This window comes from Microtus pennsylvanicus, chromosome 4, assembly GCF_037038515.1.
Source record: "Microtus pennsylvanicus isolate mMicPen1 chromosome 4, mMicPen1.hap1, whole genome shotgun sequence".
Classification (NCBI taxonomy): domain Eukaryota; kingdom Metazoa; phylum Chordata; class Mammalia; order Rodentia; family Cricetidae; genus Microtus; species Microtus pennsylvanicus.
In genome coordinates, this window is record NC_134582.1 from 37896600 (window position 1) to 37923090 (window position 26491).

At 41.5% G+C, this 26491-nt stretch overlaps 1 protein-coding gene across 3 annotated transcripts in view; it reads right to left on the bottom strand.

The window, feature by feature from the left end:
* Positions 1–26491, bottom strand: part of Kcnn2 (potassium calcium-activated channel subfamily N member 2) — a 350618-nt gene that overhangs the window by 86479 nt on the left and 237648 nt on the right. For all 3 annotated transcript variants that reach the window (XM_075968719.1, XM_075968720.1, XM_075968721.1), the window contains one exon: positions 4099–4517. In XM_075968719.1, the coding sequence (XP_075824834.1) occupies positions 4099–4517 (419 nt within the window). The remainder of the gene's footprint in view (positions 1–4098; positions 4518–26491) is intronic.

Sequence of the window (26491 nt, forward strand, 5' to 3'; positions counted from 1 at the left end):
GTGGCATAGTGGACACTTTCTCTTCTCATTACCTGTTGATGCCGATAGGCATGGCTGCCATCTAACCATTTAAACAGAACAAAAACACATATCCTTTGGGCTGCTGTAACTTGGCACCGCTTGCCTCAGAATTTCTATATTTGGGGTAAAAATGGTGATACGAAGCATTTAAAAAAAGAAAATGCATGGCAGGTGAACAACTCTGAGGTGACTTAGTGTCTTTGGAAACAATCACAGTAGAAAGCGCCCAGGCCTATGCAAATATTACCAAGGATGCTTTTACCCACTACAGCCACACTGCCAGGCAGAAATGGTGGTTTAGAATCATTTTTAGTAGGTATTTCTACTAAGTTTTTAATATTCATTCTTCAACTTGGTAGGTAATCTGCTCCAGAAAGCATCTTAAGCTCACAAATACCATGATTGTCAGGTGATGAACATTACCTTAAGCAGTTTATCTTTCTTTAAAAAGGAACATGTTAGGAACTATTGGATATTAGTGCCGTAGTAGAATGCTTATCTAACAAGGGCTGGGTTCGATCTTCAGTACAGCAAAAATCAACTAAAACCCAAAACACTTTAGTCCCTCAAAAACTTTACCTATACTTAAGTATAAAAGTTCCAGATGAATCTTAAATCTTAGCCCCAGATAAACTTGCAGAAAAGCAGATGAACTCACCCATGGGTGCTCCTTGTGGCTCCTTCTCTCAACTCTCTAAGAATAGCTATAGATAATTTTAAGCAAATAAAAAAGTATAAATCCATAAAGACAAAGTGAATGAGTGACAACACAGTACTAAAGATACCAGAAAGCTGATCTCAAGAAAGCAGAATTCTAGGTTAGAGGTAAAACAAGAATCAGCTCTCAGGGCACTGGGAACCTGACCACATATGACTCCAGCATGGTTCACACAGGCCCACAGCAGAGAGGGACATGGGGGAAGAGAATCAACTACACAGAGGCAAACACATAACCTGGTCTTCTGCTCTGGAAATGAGGGTTGCTCTGAGCCAAGTCAGTGGGAATCTGGACTTTTGTAGTCAGAAGAGAGCTGAGCAGGTCTGTGGACTGGTTGGACGATTTCCAGCACACCCTGACTAGAAACTGAAAATGAATATTTGCATATGAACTTTTCAGATATCTTCCTCTCCTGCTTTCACAGAAATTCCTACAAAGTAGTCATTCATACTTTGGCTTCAATGATGAGGTCACAGAAATGATTGCTCATAGGGTTGTCAGATTTGCAGAGGAAATATAAAATACGCTGTTCCTTCCCGTCAATCAAATCTCCCCTCAGTGAAAGGTACAGTTGTCCAGTTCTAGATAGAACTAAAGCTTCCAATTGACTCTTTCACATATGTTCTTCAGTGTGAGCATACAGCCAAGGACACTCAAGCATTAAAGGAAAGCTTCAGAAAAAGCAAGCAAAAAGAAGAAAAAAAACCCACATCTTTGGGGACACAAAATACAAAGAGCAAAAAAATTTTAAAAGCAGCCTTAACATTGACAAATAAACCACTGTATAACAGCAAAGGAGAAGCCAGAGGCTATCAAACACAAATGAGCACATAGGGTCAAAACTTAGAAACTGGAATTTAATGTGTGGCATGGATGTGTTAATTTGAAAAACAAAACTATGTTTATCTGTTTACTTGCTTTCACTCTCATGAAGATCTAGAGCTCAGTTACACTAGGCAAAAGCTCTATATATCTCCCTAACCCCTAATAGAAAGTTTAAAACTCAAACTGAACTTGTCTTCCAATATAGAAAGCAAAGATAGAAAATAAGAAAATTTTAAAAACTAATATACAGAGATCATTATCCACACAACAAAATCCAGGGGCTTTAAGAAATCAATTTCCTTTCTATGAATTGAAAAACAGAAAAATTAATACTGAATGGTGATGTTTTTGTTCCGGCTTAGTAGCTGTACATGAATCAACTGATACTTTACTCATTGTACTATATTTATATTATACATATTGCAGCCCCGTGGCCCTGTAGTCAACACCTTGTCAACCACTCAGGCCATGGCCAGGATGGCTTTCAGGTCCCATGGCACTGACTTTACCATGGCTGCTGTATGTAGATTTAATCTAAGCCTCTATTGTTCTATTTACCAACAAAGACTTGGAAGTCAGATGTGGGGTGAAAACCTGCAAGATCAAAGAAGCTGAGAAGCAACCAGCTGACCTTAATTTTGGATGAAGCCCAGCAAGAGACATGTCTCTTTACTTGTCCCAAACAAACAAACAAACAGAAAGCACCAAACTCAAGTCCTCACCCTTTCCTTCAGTGTGACTCCTCTATCCAAATTGCTGGTGTCTCTATGGCCAACTCGGGTAGGTGCTAGCTCTAACCGACCCCCCCAATTCATGGTAAAACTTTATTTAAGCTTTAGAGTGTGATCAAAATTCCCACAACAGAACGGGCCAAGAAAGTTCCCAGAATCATGGACTGAAACAGATTCATAATCTTGTACAATTTTAGAACGCCAATCCTGGAGGCTTTCAGAAAGGAAAAGAAACAAGAAAAAAAGATTAAAATGAGAATGGAGTCAGACTGTGGGACTCTGAACACAAAGGGAGACAAAACCTTCCTTTTCTGAAGCATGAGTTTCCAGTCTGGAATTTTATATCTAGCCACACTGTCCATGAACATCATCTGAGAAAACAGACTGCCATGTTGTCAAGGTCATTCTCTCACACACTGCATTTTCATAGAATGGGATCATCCAGAGTAAATAAATAAAGATATAAGTAAAGGAATAAAGAAAAAGGCACCAGACACACACACACACACTCAAATATACAGACACACAGACACATATACAGATACACAAACATATACACACATACAGACACATAGGCAAACACACACTCACATATATAGACACATATGCACACATGTACACACACATGTACAGACACAAACACATGTACAAGCACACACATGTACAGATAAACACACACACAGAAAAAATCCCTCCCTGACATGACACAGCAGGAAGGAAAGGTTCTGAAAGCCACTACTTCAATAGGAGACTATGAAAAAGTTTAATATCTAAAAAGGAAGAGGGAGGACTATAGAATGGGGAAAGGTTTAGAGATGATTCCATGGTAACAATATACAAAACTGAGCCAAAAGAAAAAAATTAAAAAAATCTAATAAACAAAACCAAAACAACCAACTGAAGTAAACGAAGTACTATTTATTCCAGAGAAAGGAAAAGGGGGAAATAGTAAGAGGAGGGAAAAGTTCTAAAATAAGATTTACCGTATCACAATGTGGATGGCGGAGTTGTGAAATTTTGTTTCTGTTCAAGAGTAAGAGCTAGAACCCACTCCTATCTCTCATGTACTAATTTTACCTTAAATTTCCTTCCCAGGGTCCTACAGCCATACTCACAACCCATTGTTAAATGGCTTTTTCGATAGGCCATTCATAAATGTATTTTGTTTATTAAGCAGCTAAGTGAACATTGTTGATAATATAATTGGTTGGCTTAGACTCTGTGAGTAGCCTCTGAACACTGACAGCTCATATGCACCCCTAAAACACCAGAGCTGTGTGCACCCCTAAAACATTAGAACTTTTCAGACAAGAAACACACAGTCTCTTTCTGGTAGTTCTTGAATGTACAATAGAAACCAACTCATGATCCATCAAGTCTTTAATAGATAACCATGCACAAAGTAGAACAAATTGGCACTACAGTTAACAAACTACTTTAACAGGTCCCCTAAAGTTCAAACCTGTCACATCAAGACTTCTTGCTTCAATAACAATCAACACTTAAACCAGAAGTGCCTCAGCAATGTAGCATTTCCCATACAGCATCACCACAAAATGTCCTGGACTCTTCTGAATTCTGACAGATTACAAAGACAACTCTCCATTGAAAACTGACCAAGTCAGAAAGCAGTATACACAAGCATCAAAGCATTGGCACTATACAGACACCTCCGGGAAAGCTTTGTTACTGTTATTCAAAAGACAGTGAAAAATTTCAAAACTCAAGCACATCATGTTCTTTCTTCCACATCTGAAGATACTATATGGCAAATTATTTTCTCAGGAAAAGAAACAAACTTACCTTTCACAAGCTCGGACAGTCCATGCGGCAATTATCCATAATGAGATACTAAAAACCAAGAGCACAGTTCCTGGGCAGATAGTCATTAAAGTCTTCATAACAAAACGCGTATTGAAGTTTATCTTATTAAGTGCCCCAATGCTTCTAGAGGAGGCATCGGTGAAAAGTTTGCTATGTAAAAGCATGACTCTGGCGATCAGATAGAGTCTTAAGAACATTGGTATAGATAAGATAATATCCACATCAGCGGTGGTTGTGGAGGGGGCATAGGAGAAGGCAAGCCGGGCCGTCCATGTGAACGTATAATTCCCAGGTATGGGATGAATAGCACACACCAGTATTTCCAAGCAGATGAAGAAAATACGCTCATAAGTCATGGCTATTCTCCAGTCATCTGCTCCATTGTCCACCATGAATAACTGAAAAAATAAAGTAGAAAAGCAGCTTCAGTATGGCATGAAAGCTCCACAAGTGTTAGTGCAGAACTTAAAAAAAGACAACAGGTGATGCTTAGCAACTGGACGAGCTAAAGCTGGCATCTTGGAAAGTCTAGCCAGGTATGCTATTTATAGATGAGGGCAATGGTACCGGAGGGGGATTCCATTCTGTAGAAATTCAAACGAGCAGCCTGCTGCATAGGGACTCAAGGTATTTGGGAGTCCACATTATTGGATAATCATAAAGTAAGATTTGTTTTGTAACAGATTGCTCTCCATTTGAGGAGATGGTGTTTCAACCCATGCATGATGCTATTTAGGGTGCCGCTGGAGTCAGTGCAACCCTAGAATGCAGCAACACATGAGTATTCTTATGAGAAATTTATTCTTGGCCTCGGAAAAATCACAAGAAACCACAGATGAACGTGGCAGAAACATTTATTCTAGTTTCCTCACTATTGTTTTATAACTTACTCAATTCTCCCTTTTCTTATTTTTGCCATCTTTCATACCACAATTAAGGAAAGAATAACTTGTTTCCCTGGCTGTTTCTAAAGAAGGACACCAGACCCTGGCTGTGCATGAATTAGCAAGAGCACTGTGTTTTCACATTTTTGCTGTCACGATGACTTGTGGGTGCTCCTGGCATTTAAGTCCAGGAATCCATGGGAGCCAATCCTGCTGTGTGGCTGCATTCCATGGACTAGGAAGACTCATCTGCCCTGATACCAACAGTGTCCCCCGCCGAGAAAGATGTCCTTCTCTTCCTTCTGTTAAGTAATCCAGTAAAGTAGGAGTGAAAGCCAACAAAAGGAGCATAGTTGCTTTCTCAATGAGTGAGCGGCAGACTGGGTTAGAGAAGATTCCACATGGCTGCGTCCTATGTACCCTCCTCTCCTCCACGGACATCAGGTAGATCCCTGCTCTTGCTTAGCTAGTCTGTATGTGGAACTTCTCTCCTATGACCCAAACTGCTCCTTGCTTGGCTGTTACTTTGCAAAAATAGTTATATGGGGGCAAAATTGCCTCTTTTGTTTGATGCTTACTACAAGGAGACTGAAAAACATTAGACATTTCTTATTAAAAATATGCCAGTCTCTGAGGGTCTACTTTCTTTACCAACTTGTTTATGAGTGAGAGTGCAGAGTGTTAAAAAAATAAATAAAAATAAAAACTAAAACCTACCTCCAAAAGGGCTGAAAATCACACAACTCCAAAGAATCTTTAAGAGCCATTAAAAGGCCTCTGTTTCTTCTCTACACACACTTTCACCACCACCCACCCCGACCTTTTCATCCTAGCTTCTCTCTCAAGCTTCATGTGTTTAAAGCAAATTCCACTTTCCCTAGTACCCATGTGTCTTCCCTCTTAGGGGAATATGCAAATAAGCTCACACCATTACAACTCACCAAAAGGAACACAAAAGGCACAAAAGAGAAGCAGGGCCAGCTGTCTACACTGGGTGGGGTTGGTTTCTCTCAGGGACCCTTCAGTTCTGAGGGATTTCCCTCCTCATCAGCTCCTCAGCCCCTGGAGAAAAGCCACTGAAGACAGCTTTATTATGGGAGCAGTCGTCTACTCTTAACTTTTAGCTTATTTTCCTGCATTGCCTCCTTTAGGAAAAAAAAGATATTCTCCTCTCCTCCATGGGTTTCTGCATTGCTTTGCTCTTTTCATCTCTGCTACTCTCGGTGACTTCCATTTCCTCCCCCACTTTGGTGTCGCGGTCCCTTTGGGGTCTATATAGCTCACTGTCTCTGGCTGACCCTGCATGGGTGAGTTCATCCTTTATCCTCTTTTACCAGATTCCTCCTTTTGGAAGTGATCTCCATCATATAATAGTCACTTAAAAATGTAAATTATATAACCCTATTACTACCAAGAATAATATCATTCAAAATCCCTTCATTGCCTGATGGTTAAACCTAATCTGCATGCACAACAGACAAGGCATTGTGCCATATGGTTTTTGCCTATTCCCACCCTCATTGCTTATGGCTCTCCTTAGTTTCCATTGTTGCAAACTACAGAACCTGATGCCTGCACCCCTTCCATGTCTTTTGCCATCTATCTTATAGCCTAGTCAATTCTTACTTCTTCAAGAGTAGATTTCACATCACCTCCAAATCTAAGCACTCTTCTGCTGCACTATGGTTGCTTATGGAGCTCCCATTGAAGCTTCCACAGAATACAATGACACTTTCATCCCCAGGATGTCTCTGAGGCTAGAGACAAGAAGCACAACTACCTATCAGGGCTCAATAGGTGCTCATTACAGCAACTGCTTTGATACCTGTCTTAAGAATGACTATGCTGACCCTAAGGCCCTAGAGTTCTTTAAGCACACTCAGGGAAGATGAGAACGCCAAATAAGGGACATACATGTAACTCAAAAGAGCCTGCAAATTTACACCAAACATCCTACTGAAACTGCATGTGTGTGACTTTGAAATCACACGGGAAGTTCAGATAATTTTTTCTTTGGTAACTTCCATAAGAAAGTTTCCATTTCATTTCCTTTTATTACCCATTCTATTTCATAGTTCCTTCTTATTGTCAGATAACACCGAAATCATCTCATTTTAAGCTTTATAGTATACGCTGACATATTGTCAGGAAGAACCATGGCTTCTCCTGAAGTATTTTTGTTCATTCATTTAATAGTCTATTAAAGAATTCTAAACACCAGGTTCCAGGGCTGTGCTACATCCTAGCCATGTTGTAGAAGTCACAGTAGACGGCAGACAGTCTGCCCACTGACATTAACTTTGATCAGGAAAGAAAAACATCAAAAAAGATGACTTGAAGCAATTTAATAAAGTAATTAAGATTTCTGGATGTCGCAGTGAAGGAAACAAGCAGGAGATGAGATGGGGAAGGGTAAATTAGAGATGACAGCAGAAAAGGTCATCAGGGAGGACTCCAGGGAGCACCATTTAGTGCAGGTACTGATGAGCAAAACAACCCATTATGTAGAGGACACCTAGGCAGGGTAGTGAGCACAGGTGAAGGCACTGGCTATGCACCAGCTTCGTATGCTCAAAGAAAGGAACATTGGAGTGGGTGAATTAAATGCCAAGGGGCAGACTGACGGTACATGAATGAAAAAGAGCCCCTTGGGCAGCCCCTGTGGGAAATGGCACCCAGAGTGGATTCCATTCCAAATAAATAAGAACCCACTGAGACGCCTAGGCATGGAAGTAACAGGACATGACCTGCAGTCTGCAAGGCACATTCTTCTGCCATGCAGGATTTGGAGTAAAAAGGCACAAGGGTAGAAGGATACAAGTTACACAATACTACTGCATTCAAGTGGTTGGAGCATCTTTGTAGACTGGACTAGGGGTTGCCATGGAAATGCAAAAGTGGTTCTGATGGGCATGATGATGGCAGTATCCACCAAGGTAGCATCTGCTGATGTGTTACAGGTGGGAGTGATAAAGAAAAGGACTCGCAGATGGCTATTGAGTTTCTATCATGAGAAAATCAGAATGAATGGCGAGGCCACCTTCTGAGAATACTTCCTACACTCTGCAGAGCGCAGAGGTAAAAGATGAAAAACCCTTTTCTGGCCACTAACATCTGAGTATAGATGCCAAGAATAAATTAAGATATGGAAGTCACACTGAGAAGCCTGGAACCTTGAAATAAATTTGGAAAGCATCTGGATTTAAGTGGTTTATTGGACCAAATGAAAACTACAAGAGAGCAAAGAGAGCAGGACCCGACAGATCTCAAGGCCAAGTCTTGGAGAACCTAAAAGGCAAGGGCCATAAGAGGATCTGAAATACAGCTATAAGGGAGGAAATAGTGGCCTTCTGAAAGCCAAGGACATGTGGACTGTCAATTACAAACTGTAAAATGGTATTTACTGGGTTCAAAGTAGTGTTAATGTACTCAATAATCTCTTCAGAACACAAAAACATCACAAACATTACAGTCCCTCAAAGTCAACATTAAAACCCAATTGCAGAAATTACACATTTGCACTTCATGTAATCTCTGTGAGAGCTATGCATTCTTTTATGCATTCTTGCAAACAACTCTCCAGGATCCTGAGCTCAAGGATGGCATCTTATGCATCCTGGAATCCTTTACTAGATCACAACAAGAGCACTGCTCAGGAAAAAAAAAAAAGAACTGGAATCCAAAAATACTCATTGAATATTTCAGTCATGTATTCATTAAGAAATCATGAAAAGAGAGAAGTAGCCATAGTCAATGAAATATAATAATAATTAAAACCACGTGGCACTGGCAGAAAGTGCAGAGCATCCTGACGCATGAGAGCTTCACACGGGTAAGAAGGCAGCCATCATAAGCAAGCACAAGTTGCTGTAAATTGACTGGCAGAGAAGCCAGTGGCCATCAAAAATAAAGTTAGGTCCAGGACTGAGACCTGCCCTCTCCAGGAAAACTGCATGTCATGCATATAAAAGATCTAACTACGAAAATGAAGCCAAGAGCAAAGTGAACGTAGCAGATCAGAGAAAGACAAATAAATGAAAAGTAACACATATGTATTTCACTCCATGAAACTGTACCCCCTTTTCCCACCATTTAAGGAAGTGAACTAACTGAGGGCCCTAGGAGTAAGAAGAATAGAGTGATAAATAACTCAATAAACCTAAGTACTTTCATTCTGGGGAGCATGTGAACAAAATTAATAACTAATAAAAATGAAGGAAAATCATTTAAAACAAGAAAATGGAAGAATGAGAATGAAGAAGGTGATTAGACATTCAAATACTTCCTACCATGGTCAACATGTTCAGTTCTAGAAAGTAATAGCTGTGTTATGGGCGATCATATACAGAATCAAACACAGAAATCCTATTTATAGTTAAAATATCCTTATCAAGCAGAACCTTGAATGATTACATTTTGTAACGATTGCCAAGAGCATGAATAAAATAATAATGGTATTTGTTTGTTAACCTTTAAACAAGTATGCAATGAGGTCCCTTCATACAGGGAGACCTGGGCACCTGCTCATCCTGCTTCCTGAATTCTGGTCTGAAACATGGGCCATGCTAGACTTTGTCCAAGCCGCTCCCACAGTTGGGAAGGATAAAAAGAACATGCATCGTCTGTCATGGGCAGTGGTGAGCCAAACATACCCACATACTCCTGTTTTATTTTTGACCCTTCCCACTACAGACATAGCCACTTCCATGGACCCCATCACTTTGCAGTATCCACTGTTTTTTCTCTCTCCTATACACCAAACATGATGCAATTAGGATCTCTGGTCATAAGCACAAGAAGCACAAGGTTGCTAAAGGGCACAAAAAAATGCCTTTGGAAGGAAGGAAGGAAGGAAGGAAGGAAGGAAGGAAGGAAGGAAGGAAGGAAGGAAGGAAAGAAGGAAGGAAGGAAGGAAGGAAGGAAAGGGAAAGGAAGGGAAAGGAAAGAAAGGAAAGAAAAAGGAAGAAAAAGTCAGCTATGGCTGATATAGCATCTTCCTTCTCTTCTTCAGGTGGACCCTAGATCTGCAGCACCCATCTTGTGACCCAAATCAATAGATTCTAAAAGAATCACACCAATGTCAGCCTGGACATTTGAGGCCACAGAACCAGCAACTGCATTTTCTATTATTTACACCACTAAAACCTAAGACTGCATTTAACTTAGTATCCTTTAAACACCTGTGTAAATATCTGTAAAAGAAAAAGACCACTTATTAACAGAAATACTTCATGGAGGAGACAGTCAAGAACTCAGTCAAAAGGAATGCCTTTCAGATGCCGAAATGTAAAACGTGCAAGCTGCTGGGCTGTGAAGCTATCTGTGGGTGGATGGCTCCTGCGCATGACTTTCAAGTGTCAACCAACTGCGCTGAAATCTCTTAGTGTGAGTCAGAGGAAACACGATTTTTAGTGCCAGAAAACATTGTACTCAATACATGGCTGGACCACTTCCTAGCTGAATGGTTTAGGGCCACATAGTTGAACCCTCTAAACTTAAACCTGCTCATTTGTAGCACGGAATAGAAATAATACCAACCTTACATGGCTATTCTGAGGCAACACCCACTCTGCTGATGTTAAGAAAGGCCAACCCACCAGCCCACGGATAAGGTCCTTGTGCCTTGGACCCTCAAGGGAAGTAGCTATAGGAATTAAATGAGAACTTATGTTCTGAAAGAGGAGAATTTAGCCATGGAGAAGTTGACTAGGAAACAGTAGAGTGAGCCCTTAGAGGAGCACTACTAACTTCACCTGTGCCTCCTTCTGAAGGAATTCTTAGCAACTGCTGATGCATGAGCTTCTAAGAGTGTCCTCTGCTAATCTAATCAAGAGCTTTGGCCGCAGATAAAAGCTTAGAAACATCTACTTAATCAAGAGATGATGGAGATTATAATGGCTTTGCAATCTGCTGCCCTTCAAACCTACTCTACTTAAAATCAAATCTTGGCCCCTTTCACGGGACTGCTGGCGACTGTGTCCATTTTCAGGCACTGATGCCTTTACCCATAATTACATTCACCTCATACTGCAGTTCATGAAAGTTTCTACATGCACAAAGAATGTGTGTGATCTTTTTTCCCAAAAGGTGGCATGCTCCATTCCCCTGCTCTTTTTCTCTCAATGGAATGGATACCACAGCAAATACTCGTGTCTGTGGTTTATCCATCCAGGCTCCAGGATCCGAAGCCAAGCACAGCTCAGTCTGAGTGTGACCTACCACCACTCCTCAGCGCAAAAACACTACAGAATGACTCAACTCCTTCTTCTTCAATTGTATGTGACGGGAATAAGGAATCGATTGCCGGGGATCAACTATTAGTAAGGCTAGAAAGTGCAAGACCATAATTAAATAAGAGAAAATTCATTTTATTCTAAAAGTTTAATGTATAATAATAAAAGTCTGTATGTTTTCATTTGAAGCATTATAATAACCACTACATAGATAAAACATAATATTATCACCTTTGTTATTTTAAGCACTTAAAAGCTAGCTAAAAGGCAGTTCATAATTATTAGTATATTTGCCCTTTAAGAGCTTAATTAAAGGACAAGCAGTCGAAAGGATTGGTCATGGTCACCCCAGGAGCGAGTGAAAAGCCCAAAGCTAAAGTTCAGGCTCTCTAACGTTCACATAATTTGACAGGAGCATCAAGTAACTCTGAAAAGGTGAAAGGAAATCAAATATTTATAAAGCAAATGAATGTTTACCCCCTAATTTACATTATGATTTCTGCAATGTCACATATAACTCCCTGATGCTCTTGGAAAACCTCCTATTCTCTGGCAGAAACAAATATTGAAATAGACGTCCACATTACACCCTTGCCCTGTGGGAACAGAAATAGAGCACCTCCTAGTTCAGGCTCTCTCTAAGTTAGAAGCTTCGTCATCTGTGAAAGTCTCTGAGTCTAACTTCAGTCATACAGAACTTCATATCCCACACAATGTTTGAGATGGAACTGGAAAAACCTCACCATGATGATACTGCTGTATTATAGGTAAGTATGGATTCATATCAAATGGACAACTATTTGGACAGTGTGTTGTATTTTTTTTCCTCATTTTAAGAGAAAGCTAAGACTCCAAGGTTAAGGAACCAGTTAGGGTAATATGGATGAAGTACAGAGATGGACAAGAACTCAAGTGTTCTCTCTACAGAATGTGTCTCTGCAGTAAAGAAACTGCTGTTTGTCACATACTTAGTAGTTATAAAACGAATTTAGAAAGAACAAGATGTTAGTAGTGATCATACCAATGAAGGTACATCTGTTTGCCCAGTTTGGTAGGGAATGCAAGAACTGACTGGAGGGAGAGTTATTACATGTAAGTCACTCAGTTGTCCTATAAAGTATTGACAGACAGACAGACAGATACACAAACACACACACACAGGGAGAGAGAGAGAGAGAGAGAGAGAGAGAGAGAGAGAGAGAGAGAGAGAGAGGAGAGAGAGTGTGTGTATGTTAAACACAATTAACGAAAGACCACAAGATTTAGTCACCAAAGAACAACACTGCATCCCAGTGCAGGGCAGCCTCATGTTCCAAACAGTGCCAACCTTGGTAAGAAAATAAAATGTAACAGAATATTTCTGTGAAGTCAGTGATATGTAGACCTATAATACCTATGTCTCAATTTTAGAAATATCTTATCCATATTTTTGAAATACAAATTAGTATGAAATAATTAAGTATGATCTTCAAACTGGTCAAAGAAAACACTGGCCAGGCTCTCCTTTAGGAGGAGACTATATAACTATATATATATAACTATATATCATCATTTCCACAGAAATGAAATATTCTTCCCACTTAGGAAGCTAATTGCAATGACAACGATTCAGGAAGCTCATGAAACTTGTTGGGCTCTGGTACCCCAAAAGTTCCAAAATTCACAAGTGGCCCTCCAAGGGTAGAAAAGGATCTCTGGGAAGAAGAGACTCTTCGATGGAGTTGCCTGCAATGTGTGTAGGGAGATCCAAGGCTGCAGCCTTTGTGAGTTGTCACTCACGTGATGGGCTTTTCCAGAGATGTGGTGGCCTTTGAGTGAGTCATGATCTTGCAAGGAACCCCAATCAACCCTCTGGTTCACAAAGCTAGATTTGGGTGGGATTGTTTCTTTGGTTTGATATCAGTGCTCTCTCTGGGTTGGGTAAAAGTTTGTTGGCATCTCTCCAGGAAACTCACAAATTGGGGATGTGTGAAAAATACTCTTACACAGACTGAGAAAGACTGTTAAACAACATGCTGTAATACGATACAAACTGAAATCAGAAGGAAGGGTTTAATGAATAAGAAAATATGCTAGTAGACAAATAAAAACTATAAATAATTATAAGCACCAACAATCTGAAAGTGGCTAATTTGGAGGAGACAGAAAAGCAAGATATAAATAGGACACTGGACATTGATAATACAGATGGGAATGGAAATGGAGAACGGAAGGGACCTTGAAGGTGCATCATCTTGTTTATGAGGACAGAGATTCCGGTGTACTTTAAACATCGTTAAATATTATTTTATTTGCTAAAAACGTGAGACTGGCTACTAAAATGGAGGATATGAATTATGTAACCTCTAGGCTACTACAGAGGGGGAATTAAGTTTGAAAATCCTCATGTTACCCACAATAAGAAGAAGAGTAAATAGAAAAAAATACAAATTCAAAATAAGGTCTGAAATAGATACAAACATAAGAGGGCCATACAAAGTCAAACGAGCTGAACCCTAACTCCAACAGGCAGCACTGAAAGCAAATGAAGGGGCTGACCATGTCTGGGGTGAGCACTGCATCCACATGAAGAAGTGGCCGGACCACAGTGTTTACAGATACTCGTTCATAGAGCGTACAGAGCATGGGCTACAACACACCCAAATTCTTAATAACCATTGCGACTGCCAGTAGATGGTGGGTAGACAAACTTGGAATAAAATGGAAGGCTATTTTTGCTTTGGTTGTAATGTTCTTTTTCTCGTTTGAGAAATAAAACCTAAGTGGGGAAAAAAATGGAAAAAGAAATCTCTACTGCCATGAGGCTAGAAGACAGGAAGAGAGAAAACTTGTGACCTCTCAGGAAGTTCTGGCTCAGAACAACTCCTCCCCCCACCCCCGCTTGCACAGGGGCAGGACCTTCCTTTCTGTCTTTTTCAAGTGCAACAAAAAGACACTGTTGGGACTGAAGCCAGTGAAGAAGCTGCAAAGGAAGAAAGCCCCCAGTATGGCTCTCCAGCTCAAGTCTGGCTTCTGGGAAACACATCCAGGAGTGTGTGCTTCATGGAACAAATCAGATGAAATCTCTTTAGTTCTTTTAAGTTTTCCTACACGAAGGCCTTGAAATTAGAATACAGCCGTATGACACATGTTAATCCCACCTCAATCATAGTTACGGTTAAGTAAAAATACACTCAATTAGAGCTGCTGTTTAATTTTCAGACCTTCCTTACTGAAAACTATTCTATTTAGATTCTTAATGACTACAATGGTTGTTATAGTAATACTTCCATGGCTAGGAGAAATGACAAAACAGATACTAAGTAGCAATGCTATCGAAATTCAAAATGCCTGTAATTAAGCCCAAATCATTGGAACTAACTCTGAGTGCTCATGTGGTAGGACCAATCAAGACTAATGTTATTTTTATTATGTTTTTCCAACTTGTGTACTTTGGATTCAAAATTGGCAGAGTTTTCCTTTCAGTGTTCCACTGAAGAGCAAACAATCTGGGTTGGGGAGAGGTCTCAGCTGTCAAGGGCAGTGAGTGTTCTTGCAGAGGACTGCGGTTTGGTTCCCAGCATCCACACGGCAGCTCCCAGCCATCTGTAACTCCAATTCCAGGGTATCTGATGCCCTCTCCATCCTCCACAGGTACCAGTCATGCACATGGTCCATAGACATACATGTAGCCCAAACCCGCAATCACACAGAATAATAAGAACAAAGTATACACAGTCACAAGAGTTTTGCCATGGTGATATGAGCTGTGCATAATGACACAGAAGAGTAGTATATGCCAAGTTCAAGGTATGGCCTACACAGAAGTTCAAAAATCCCAATGAAAGGAGTGGTTCAGTCTTTCCCAAAACATAAAGGAGGCACTAATAGCACACAGCTAAACATACTGCCAATAAACAATCAGGCCAAAGAAACGGGAGACAGGAAATCACAAAGAACGGCATAGCTTACAGAAGGGAAGTTGGCCCCACCATTCAACTGAACACAGGTCTGAAAGGCAACGTCGTAGCCGCTTTTGATCAGAATAACATGTTCAATGTTATTATGGAGATTATTAGAGATTCTGTTATTCCAAACCACCACCCACTTAATTAATATGGGCAGGTGGCTCCAACAGACGAGACTGTGAAGGGAAAAGTGGTCACACCTGAAGAATGGCATTTAGATGGACGCCCAAGAGTGGAACAGCATTATGGGGCAGACTTAGAGTCATCCAGCTTTGCTTGCTGTCATCAGCATTCTTTCCTGTCCTCTCCTTCACTTTCATGGGTAATTGAGTATTGGCTCCTCTCCCACTTTTGTGGACATCCCTGGATACAGACGAAAAGCACTAAACAAGACGTATTTTATGGAACAATTAATTATGGATAAAGATTATTCTACAACAGTCTCCTTGAATCAACTGTGGTGAACTTCGGGTAACATAAAATACCACTTGGAGGAAACGGCCTCCTCTAACTATAGTAAAATAGAGCCCATATTTGGACACCAGGATATTAGGAAGCGGTAACTGTTTTGATTGTAACTGAAGTGGGAAAATGGTACAACCTTTCTTCCACATCCCAGATAAAATTATACATAGCCGTTCCCTTCAAAAAAGAATCTCTGAAGTTACAGATCTGAAGATATGAATTTGAGTCCCAGGTTTGCTACTTGCTAGCTGAATAAGAACTGAACTGAAGTCATGTGTATGATGTCCTTGACACAGGGCTTGCCCACAGAAAGTATGTGAAGTATATGCACTACTTCACTTTCCCAAAGAATGGTCCAAAGCAGGAGGTAACAAGTCTAGGGTGATTTCCTGCATTGATTATGTTAGTCAGGTTTTGTCCCTATGGACAAAGGGTATATTCAAGTGGCCCATATTCGTCTAGCCACTCTCCTCCTCTTACATTTCCATCTCAGATCATATTTAACATCCCACAGTCAAAGTTTCAACACACTTCCCTAAAGAATATCCCCTCCCTTTCATCATCATTTTTGCCATCACACAAAAGGCACAGAAGACTCACCAAGAATACTACATAAAATAGAAAGCAGTAATAAAATGAAGGGTCTGATTCCAAGATAGAGTTAGAAGTAGCTCTCATTCACTGCCAGGATTGAGAAGAGTTAGGGAAACAAAGGGTAAGATTCTATACTGAAGCTGAAGCCAAATATAAGGGCATTCAAAACTACAAGTCCAGTTGTCTGCATCCATGAGTGCTACCACATTGTTGCAGGCTAAACAAGAACTTGAACTATGAACAGAGGAAACCCTGCCATCCTACTGAACCCAAACATTACTCAGCAAGGTCTGTGCTGTCAGAAGGATGTGAATAAAAGATGCAGACTGACTCCTTTCCTGCCTCCCACTTGCTTAGTCCCATTAAAACCCTGGATGGCAAAATGACATGATATAGTCAACGTATGGGTCAAAGTGCATGCCATTAATCCCAGAACGTGGGAGGCAGAGGCAGGAGGATCTCTGAGTTCTAGGCCAGCCTGGTCTACAAAGCAAGTTGCAGGATAGCCAGGGCTACAAGAAGAAACAAAATGAAAGGTGTACAAAGACCCCCTAAAAACATAAAACAGATCCGCAGAGATTAATCAATGAGTGTTAAGAACTCAGTTATTCTGAATCAGTAACACCCATGCATGCTGCTCAAGAAAAGGAAGAAGAATGTGGACAAAGTAACTGGACATGACTCCACCAAGAAGGAGGCATCTGGCTAGTGAGTGCTGAAAAATTCAAGAGAGCACTTTGTAAAGATATAGATGTCTAAGAGTACAGTCACATTAGGAGATGCCATGGCCATCTAATAGGATAAAATAAAAAGGATGTCCCCGGAGAGGGCTCCATCTCCTGTCCCACGATCAGAACTATCTAGAGGTAACCTGTCTTTCTCAGAGCCTTGATTTCCAACAGCCCTTCTGAAATAAACCACAGCATGTGGGTAGATCCGTTTCCATACTTCCTAAAACCAAGTCGAACAAAACTTGTCCTTTTTTTCATACAGCTCTAAAGAGCAGAAACGAAAACATAGCGATGATTTCAACCAATGACAGCTAACTCTAATCCTGGGCATCTTAATCATTTAAGTTCAAAATAAATACAAACGATTTACACAGCTAAACTTCTTTAATGATCCCAAACATTATGACAGAAAAACACAAAAGCTAAGGAAAGGTACTTTTATTACACTCCTCTCAGCACATTAGATCCTTGGAGAGGGCTTGGTTCACACATATCCTCAACCAGCCTTTGATAAACTGAAGAAATGCAGCAAGGGTGGCTGGCTGCCTCCACTTCACAGATGAAGCCATAGGGACCATTTACACAGCTACTGTTCAACAACATGGAGGGAGGATGGGTGAAGCTATTTCAGGGGTGCTGACTAGACAGCATGGCCAGGGGAATGGCCATCAGATTCACACATGACATTTGTCCTCATGGGGCCAACAGTCGAGGCAGACAGAGTCGGACAGCGCCCGTGGTAATAATGACCTCCATCAGTTGAACCTGGAAGTCACGGGCATATCTTGTACTTTTATCACTCTTCTCCCTTGCTACTCCCAGACACATCCATCATACACTCCAAACAGAGGCTCACGGTGCCTCATCAACAGGGGCTTATGAGAAACACCATTATGATTGTTGTCATGGTTACACTGGTAAAGGCGACACCAGCGGGATAGCTTGATGACTGCTGTGTCCAGCAATGGACTTGTCTTAGGGTTTCGAAGGCTGTGATAAAACACCGTGGCACAAACAACTTGATGGGGAAAAGGTTTATTTCACTCACAGTTCCATACAACAGTTCATCACCAAAAGCGGTGATGGCAGGAACTCAATCAGCACAGGAACCTGGAGGCAGGAGCCGACGCAGAAGCCATGAGTGAGTGCTGCTTACAGACTTGCTCCTATGTCTTGCTCAGCTTGGTTCTATATAGAACCCAGGACCACCTAGTGCCAGGGTAGCCCCACCCACAATGAACCGATCCTATCAGATCGCTAATTAAGAAAATGTCTTACAGGCTTGCTATAGCCCAATCTTACTGAGGCGTTTACTCAACTGAAGTTCCCTCCTCCAAGATGACTCATGCTTGTGTCAAGTCTACATAAACACTAGCCAGAACTGGACTAAAGGCAACTTAATTTTCAGGTAGCTTTGTGGGCTAGGGCACATGTACTCCAGGATTATAGATGAGAAGCCGAAACTGTGAGATGCTAATAGGCTTCCAGAAATTGCTGGAGCTATGTTCGAGAAATGCGTGTTTGAATCATCTTCTATTCCACCTTGAGACTGTTTATCCCTGTATTTTCTCTCTGTCTTTAGAGAGCTGCTAAATCATCAGGATGGTTAAGATAGGCAACAATGGCTTCCTGAAAGAGGTGATTCCCCAGGAATGTTCAAGGGATCAGCAGGATTTGAGGAAGCAAAGGAAGAAAGACATTCTACGCTTCAAGGACATGAAACGGTGTAAAGTCCTTTGGGAACCTCAAGCAGGTGCTGGAGAAATAGTGAATTTGGTCAGAAAGGATGGGGATGGGGTGTTAATGGGTGTGCAGTGGCCAGGTCATGCCAGGTCTGGAAAGGAACATCTATGCTACATTGTGGCTATGTTACAGTGACACAGCAAAGCCAGGGAGTTATTGTCAAATTGTTCTGGCAGCACCAGGGAAGGTGGGACACCAGCAGAAAGCATGGTGACACAGGAGACTGTGTTATTACAGATAAAAACCAAGGAGGGCAACAGCCAGGATAACCCATAACCCCAAAACTTTGCATACTCCTCTGAGATGGGACCAGACCATGTTGTTCATGTATAATTTTATTTTATCGTTTATGAGAAATCACCATGGTTGTATTATCTGTACTTCGTTGCGTACTAGTTTTTAAAAATATTTTGTATTGTTTGACACTTCCATACCCTTACATAATGGATAATACTTGCTTTCACCCCTCGTCTCCCATTGGAACTCCTCAACAAGCCCTTCTCATTTCCACGTCTTCTTTTTGTGTGTGACCCACGGAGTTTAATTAGATTTTCTTGATGAATGTGGGTGGGATGTAATTTACTGCAGCAATGGCAGCCGTCACTATACAACCGACAACAATGACACTACCCTTCCCCCTCCGATCCGCCAGGAGGAGTGAAGCACAATGGGCTCCTCCCCTAGACGTGACGGAATGTTGAGGGGCCTAATCTTGTGAGTGCCTTCTGCAGATAATCACAGCTACAGGGAGTTCATGGGCTGTAATGACATTGTCATATCCAGAAGATGTCTCCGCGCTATACTTGTTCCCTTCCCAGAGTCTTATGTTCTTTCCAGCCCCTCTTCTACAATGTTTCCTGAACCTCAGAGCGATGGCAGATTTATCCTCGTCAGGGCCAAGCCTTCCATGTATCCACTGCACTTTGGCCATGTTGTTACTTAAGATGAGGCTAAAAGAAAACGTAAGCTTAAACAAAAATACTAAGCTACTATAAAATGCCATATGAACACTAAAATATATAATAACATTTGGCATATAATAAAGGATGCCATATATCATTTCTATATGTTATATATCTAATGCATTCCATGTCACATATAAACTATTGCACATATTATAGCTCATAATATATACTGTGTATTAAAACACATGCATATAAACAGCATATGATATAAATAGTACAAATATAAAATTCCTGTTGAATATAAATGCCAGAAGCTTTAGGAGAACCTGAGAGATCAAAGCCCGACACCTGGAATGAAAGAGTGCACCTGTCTGCAGAAAGCACCCATGACGTCATGGGTACTGCACAGTAAGCAGCCATAGGACCCAGTGGTGTGAGAGGGCACAGTGTCCAGTGGGAGAGAACAGAAAGCAAAGACTTCCTTGTGGTCCTAGCTGGTGGTGTTCTTCTCCAAGAGCAAATCTCAGAGGTAGGGAGGAGACCTAGAGGAGAGACTAGCCTGGCTAGGACATGGGAAATGCCCCCTGAGGACTGCCAGCAGGAATGCCCAGTCCACTGAGAGTGGAAGAGATGATTTCTGTGAAATAGGTCTTTAAACAGTAGGAACAGAAGTCAGCAAGCTAACTAAAACAGTATGCTTTGTGCCGGCAGATATGCCGACCGTAAGAAATTAAATAAGAACACTCCTTACTACTCCCCACTTTGTGATTAGAAATGGTCACCTATAAAAGAGGACCTAAATATAAGCACAGGAGTTTTCCCTCTCCAAATGAGGCCAGCTACACCAACAGTGTCAATGACATTTTACCTAGCCAGAGATACCAGCTTTGCCATGATTGTGTTACACCATACGGCAGACGGGAGACGACCGGCCCTGCCTGCCAGGCCTCTCTGAGAACGATGAGAAATTCCAAGGCTCCAGAAGCCTCGCCACACAGTCACTGCGTTCCTACTTGGTGGTGTCAGTTTGGGTCACATGGCATCTTGCCTCACATCCAGAAAGCATGAGAACTGAGGACATAGTAGAGATCTTATACCCAGAGAATTACATGTCTCAGGCTGTGCAGTTTTCTATTTCAACCCATCATGGCTCAGTGCAAAAGACCTGAGCCAAAAGAACAAACCAACCGGGCGCAGAGGTCATCAGGCCTTATTGTATTATTTCGCCTTGCTTTTGTTGACTGTTCTTTCCTTTTTTTCTTTCCTTTTTTTTTTTTTTTTTTTTTTTTTTGAGACAGGATTTCTCTGTATAACAGCCCTGGCTGTCCTGGAACTTGCTCTGTAGACCAGGCTGGCCTCAAACTCAAAAATCTGACTACCGAGTGCTGGGATTAAAGGTGTGCACCACCACTGCCTGGCGATGGTTCTCTTCTTTAACCTATAGGCTGGTCACCTGTTTCCTGTAAAGGACTAGAGAGTAAGGAATTTTTTTCTATTTTCCCTACCACATAGTCTCTGTTGTAGTTATTAGATGCAGCTGTCGAAGCAAAAATGTGGTAATATCGCATTCCCTTAGATATTCTGGGCCACTCCCCAGTGAGACTTTGGATTTTAAAACAGGCCGGCTGGATTTCTTGGGGGGCAAGGGTCATCGTTTGCTCACCTCTCCACTGATTATTCAGTGTTTTCTTTCTTTGCCCCATGTCCTTTCCTAACAGAACTCGGTTCATCTCTCTTGAAAGATATCCCATTGTTAACCTCCTGGAGGCTCCTCCGGAACTTGAGACTCTGATTTGCAATGATGATGGGAGAATCTCCTGAGCATGATGATGTGCTGGGCGCATGTCAATTCTTTGTGGGTATGGTGTCACCAACTTTCTAATACATTTCAATGAGGGGCACAATCGTTTCCACTCCACAGATGAAGAAAATGAGTCTGAGGGTGACACTCCCTTCTCCCGATAACACAAGAGTGAACCCCAAAGCCAAAGTCCTCACTGTGCTGCATTCCTGAAGCACGCGTGGCTGTCTACACGGAAGGCATACACTGCGTCTCTCCTCCTCCACTGTCCTCTAGGGGTTTCTGCTTAGCATTGCTACCCACACCCTCCTTGATAGAGACAGGCCCCGTCAATTGTTATCTATCACTTCTAACCATTGGGGTGCATACATCTTTTTAACATTCAACATAAATGCAAGTACAAATGACAGATGCAACCCACCATGATTAGAACAATGGCGTCCTACCAAGCCAGTCCTCATTACCAGAGTGATTAAAGAAGGAGCAGCAGGGTTCATGGGAGCTTAGTGGCTCAGATCTGTAATCCCTTACTCAGGAGGCTAGACAGGAGCAACAAAAGTTCAGAACCTGTCAGGGTTACATAATGAGCTCAAGGCCCAGCTCTGACAACTTAATTGAGATGTTGTCTCAAAATAAGAAGGGAAAAAAATGTAAAGTTCAGTGGTTGAATGCTTGCCTAACATTGAGACTTTAGGATCAATCCCTGGTCAGCTCTCTCTCTCTCTCTCTCTCTCTCTCTCTCTCTCTCTCTCTCTCTCTCTCTCTCTCTCTCTCTCACACACACACACACACACACACACACACTTTGAAGATCATCTTCAGACTGTTTACCTAAGGACTCATTTGAGAAGCAGCCTCCTTAAGAGGATTCCCCACAGTGTATTCACTTGGCACACTGCTCTCAGCCTCTCCACTTGTTTTCATCTGGGAATATTCTGGGGAAACACATGTTGTGCTTTGAGATTACCAGCCACGTCAGGATTCCCGATCTGCCACTGGTCCTTAAGGGACTCATTGAGGATGCATGATGATCTGTGGCCTCAGATACTCTTGGCTATGCCACCACCCTCACAGGATAGAAGAGTCGGCTGCTTCTTCTTAATCATCTTGGTAATGTGGACTAGCTTTGTAGTACCCCACTGTTCTTAAGAAGACGGAGTAAAGTCACCAACCGCTTCGACCCCGTTGGGAAAGGACAGGTCATCATTCACAGCAACAGAAAAGAGGGGAGGAGAAGGACAAGCGAATAAACGCTTGCATTTAGCCCAGAATGCACCCCGAGTGTGTCCCACAGGCTCTGAGCCTGTCACCCACCTCAGCAGTCTCTGGTCCTACGGCTTGCCAAGTTGTTGAACTTTGTTTCCATGCAGCAAAACATCACAGCTTGGGGCCTGAAGATGAGCTTCCTCTCTCCATTCACACACACAGCATCTTGCTGTAGCCACCTGGGCTCCTACAATTGTACAGGGAAGGCTTCTGTCTACAGAGCTCAGGCTAACCCACTGGCTGCTGCAGTCCTTACAGGTGGTTCTAATATGGGTTCCAGTTTAAAACACATGCCCTCCCTTTCCTCTGTGGCTAGCATAAGGCTGCAACAAGACACACTTAACAGATAAAATACTTCTAAAAGGCTGTACTGAAGCAGTCTGCGTGCCCATATCAGACTAGGTGAGAGAGTGAACATGACAGCCAGTGTGCTGGATCCTGGTTCTCCGATGTAAGGAATACTCAAGAGACATAGCCTAAGATGAGAGGCATAGTGTGGTCAAAACTCAACAGCCGAAAAGGATAATCATTGTCAAAAGGGATAAAAGAGACTGTAAAATAGATATCCTGAAGGAAGAAAAAGGAATTGATAGAGAAGAGGGAGCCTTTTTAAAGGACATAAACCCACAGGAATGCGTGAATACCAAATCAAAGAATAAGAATAATAAAAAAGCTTTCATTCATGAATATAATATTGTTGGTGCTTTTTCTTTTTTTCAAAAAATGAGCATAGCAGAGATTTTTCTTTTGAACACTTAGTGCTTAAATCTTGGTAGCCAGCTCAAATACATATTCATTAAATATCCCCTTTGATATTGCTGAAAATAGTTAAGTGCTTGACTAAAATACCAATAAGACAAAAATGAATACTTAATTCAAAATATTTTCACAGCATTAAACGTCACAGTGTTATCAACAGGTGTAAGCTGTCAGTTCAAGTTTAAGCAATAACATGTAGAACATATGTGTGTGAACATATATGTATATGTGAGTACATACGTGTCTGCATGTGTGTATATGTTTTTTTCCAGATGGTTTAACTGAAACACAACAGGTTTTGCTCTGTAATATGAGAACTTGATCCAAGTATGGGATTCCTTTCCCATATGAAAAGTTACCTGTTGCAAGCTTCTAAATTATTGCAAAGCAATATAATTCTGGTGTCAAAACTGTAAAGCTAGTTCCACATAGATTAAATTTCCCGATGTGAGCTTTGCCTGAGCAGATATCAGGCAGCACCAGATACTGAAAAACATAAGATAACTATCACAAATCCCATGTCCGTCAGTTTTATATTTTACTTGATATGCATACATTCTCTACAATAATAGGCTCTTCCGGCTTGCTTTCCTGTGGCTGAGATAAACACTGTAATCAAAAGCAACTAGGGGACGAAAGGCTTTATTTCAGCTTATACTTTCAGGCAACGGCAAGGGAAGTCGAAGCAGGAACCCAGGAAGGCGGAGCAGTACTCTTTACTGACTTATTCCCTGGTTCATGTGCGATGAGTTTTCATATACAGCCCAGGACCACCTGCTTAGGAATGATACTTTCCACGGTGGACTGGGTCCTCTTATATCAAATAGCAATCAAGAAAATGGGCCTCAGACATGGCCACAAGCAAATCTGATATAGGCAATTCTTCATTTGAAGGGCACTCTTACCAGGTACATCAAGTTGACAATGAAAAACTAGCCAGCAAGAGGCTAATAATTATTTTTCAGTGATTTAAATATTCTGTGGCCATAAAACATAAAACCAATCCTTGGACGAAAGTCCCCCTAACTATTCAGTAAAAAAATAATAATAATAGCTTAAAAATTAGTATTCATGTAGTATTTAACTTTATAGCAAAACTTAGAAATTTAATAAAAGCATTGCAATTCAAGGTTAAACCCATAATAAGAACACTGTCTTATAAAAGTTCAGTATTCTTGTGACAAAAGTAATTTGCAAATGTTTATGAGGCATTGGAGCATGAATACCTCCTGAGAGATGACGAATACCTGAGTAACTAAACAATCAAAGCCCTATACCCATATTCAAGTAGGCAAATTATTTCAAAACAATCTCATTTTGTCAGAAGACAGTCATTATAGATAAATGCTTATGTAAAAATGCCAGGTGGTTGTGGCACATGCCTTAAAAACCAGCACTCGGGAGGCAAAGATAGATGAACTCTGTGAGTTCAAGGCTAGCCTGGTCTACAAGAGCTCGATCCAGGACAGGCTCCAAAGCTATAGAGAAACCCTGTCTCGAATAAACAAAACAAAACAAAACCACAAAAACTGGGGGGAGTGGGAGGGAAATGGGAGGAGGGGAGGAGGTGGAAATTTTCAATGGTATTATTTATAAAGCAATAAAAAAGAAAAGGAAAAAATAAAAAATAAAACAACAAAATAACCCACAAAAACAAATATCAGAAAAAGGAGAAATTTCTGGTGCATAAATTTCACTGTGAGAACTTCTCTACATGTTGAAGTTCAATTTTTTCAAAGTTTATGCCCCAGTGTGTACCATGAATTAAAAATCAAAGTTCAAAACTAAACCAACAAAAACGTATTGCTCAAAACCAGAGTCTGGCGTAACAGACACTCAGCTGATGAATGTTCCCAGTGAATCATGCTCCCTGGTTAAAAGTAAACCAATCCCTGAAGAGGGGACATTTTGAGGTATCATCGGTCATGTTTCACAAAAAACTTCTCCCAATTCTTTCAGACCACTGTACTCTGTGCACACTCGTTAGGCCTGGTGACACACGATATAAATCTCTCACGAGGAGTCACGTCTGCAGGGATGGGGGCACTCTTAGTTTAAATAACCTGAGGACCCACAGAGATTTACACACCCAGGTACTTCCAATCTCCAAAGAAGCTTACATGTCTGCCTAGGGCTGTTTTCTACCTCTCTCCTTGCAGCACGGGTTTAATGCCAGAATTTTCCATTATCCAAAGTATTCCCTATGCTTACTTTTCAGAGTGCCTGCTTAACTCTTTTAAGTCACTAGGGTCCTCATTAGTGGTGAGGAAGACTGAGCCAGCTGTGCAGCCTGAAGGAGTTAACTTGGTGCAGAAAGAGTTCCTCTTCCAAGGGGAAGCCAAGCCAGGGCTGGGTCAGAACCCTTAGCCCCACTCATTCGCTGACAGGAAACCCCAACCTCAAAAGGCACGCTTGCTTTCTTCCTCTGATAGAGGATACCCTCGCAGTCAGAATCGGCCTGAAACCCACTGAAAAAGATGAAGTCTTTAAGGTTGTTCCTCACAGTCCAGTGGAGCAGCTACACCACCATCTCCATTTCGCGGACAAGGAAGCTCAACCTGGGAGAAACTCAGTAACTTGTGCAAGGTCACCCAGCTAATTAGTGATAGAACCTGGAGGGAATCCAGCCTGGCTGGCTCCTGAGGCAGGACACAAAGCCAGGAGACTGTGTCGCAGGAACAGTAAACAATTCAGAAAGAGAGTTAGATGGCTCTGTTCAGTAGGCAAGCTGATTAAGAAAGATTTCAGAAATTATAGATTTTGGAGGGGGGAGGGAGGGCTTGACTTAACTTCAAATAATGCTTTCACACTATTTCTATGTTAAAGTTTAATGATAAAACAGGGATAGCCTTCTCCTAAACTGTCCACTTGTAATAAAAGCCAAGGCTATGAAGGAATAAACAGTCTCTAAGTTACAGAGAAGCACTTCCCCAGATGTACACAGCGCAATAGTCAAAGACGTTGCTAGAACTCTGGGCCTGAGCGCAGAGCATGCCACGTTGGTACCTAAAGAAGTCATTGGTAAGTACTTCCAGGAAGAAGAG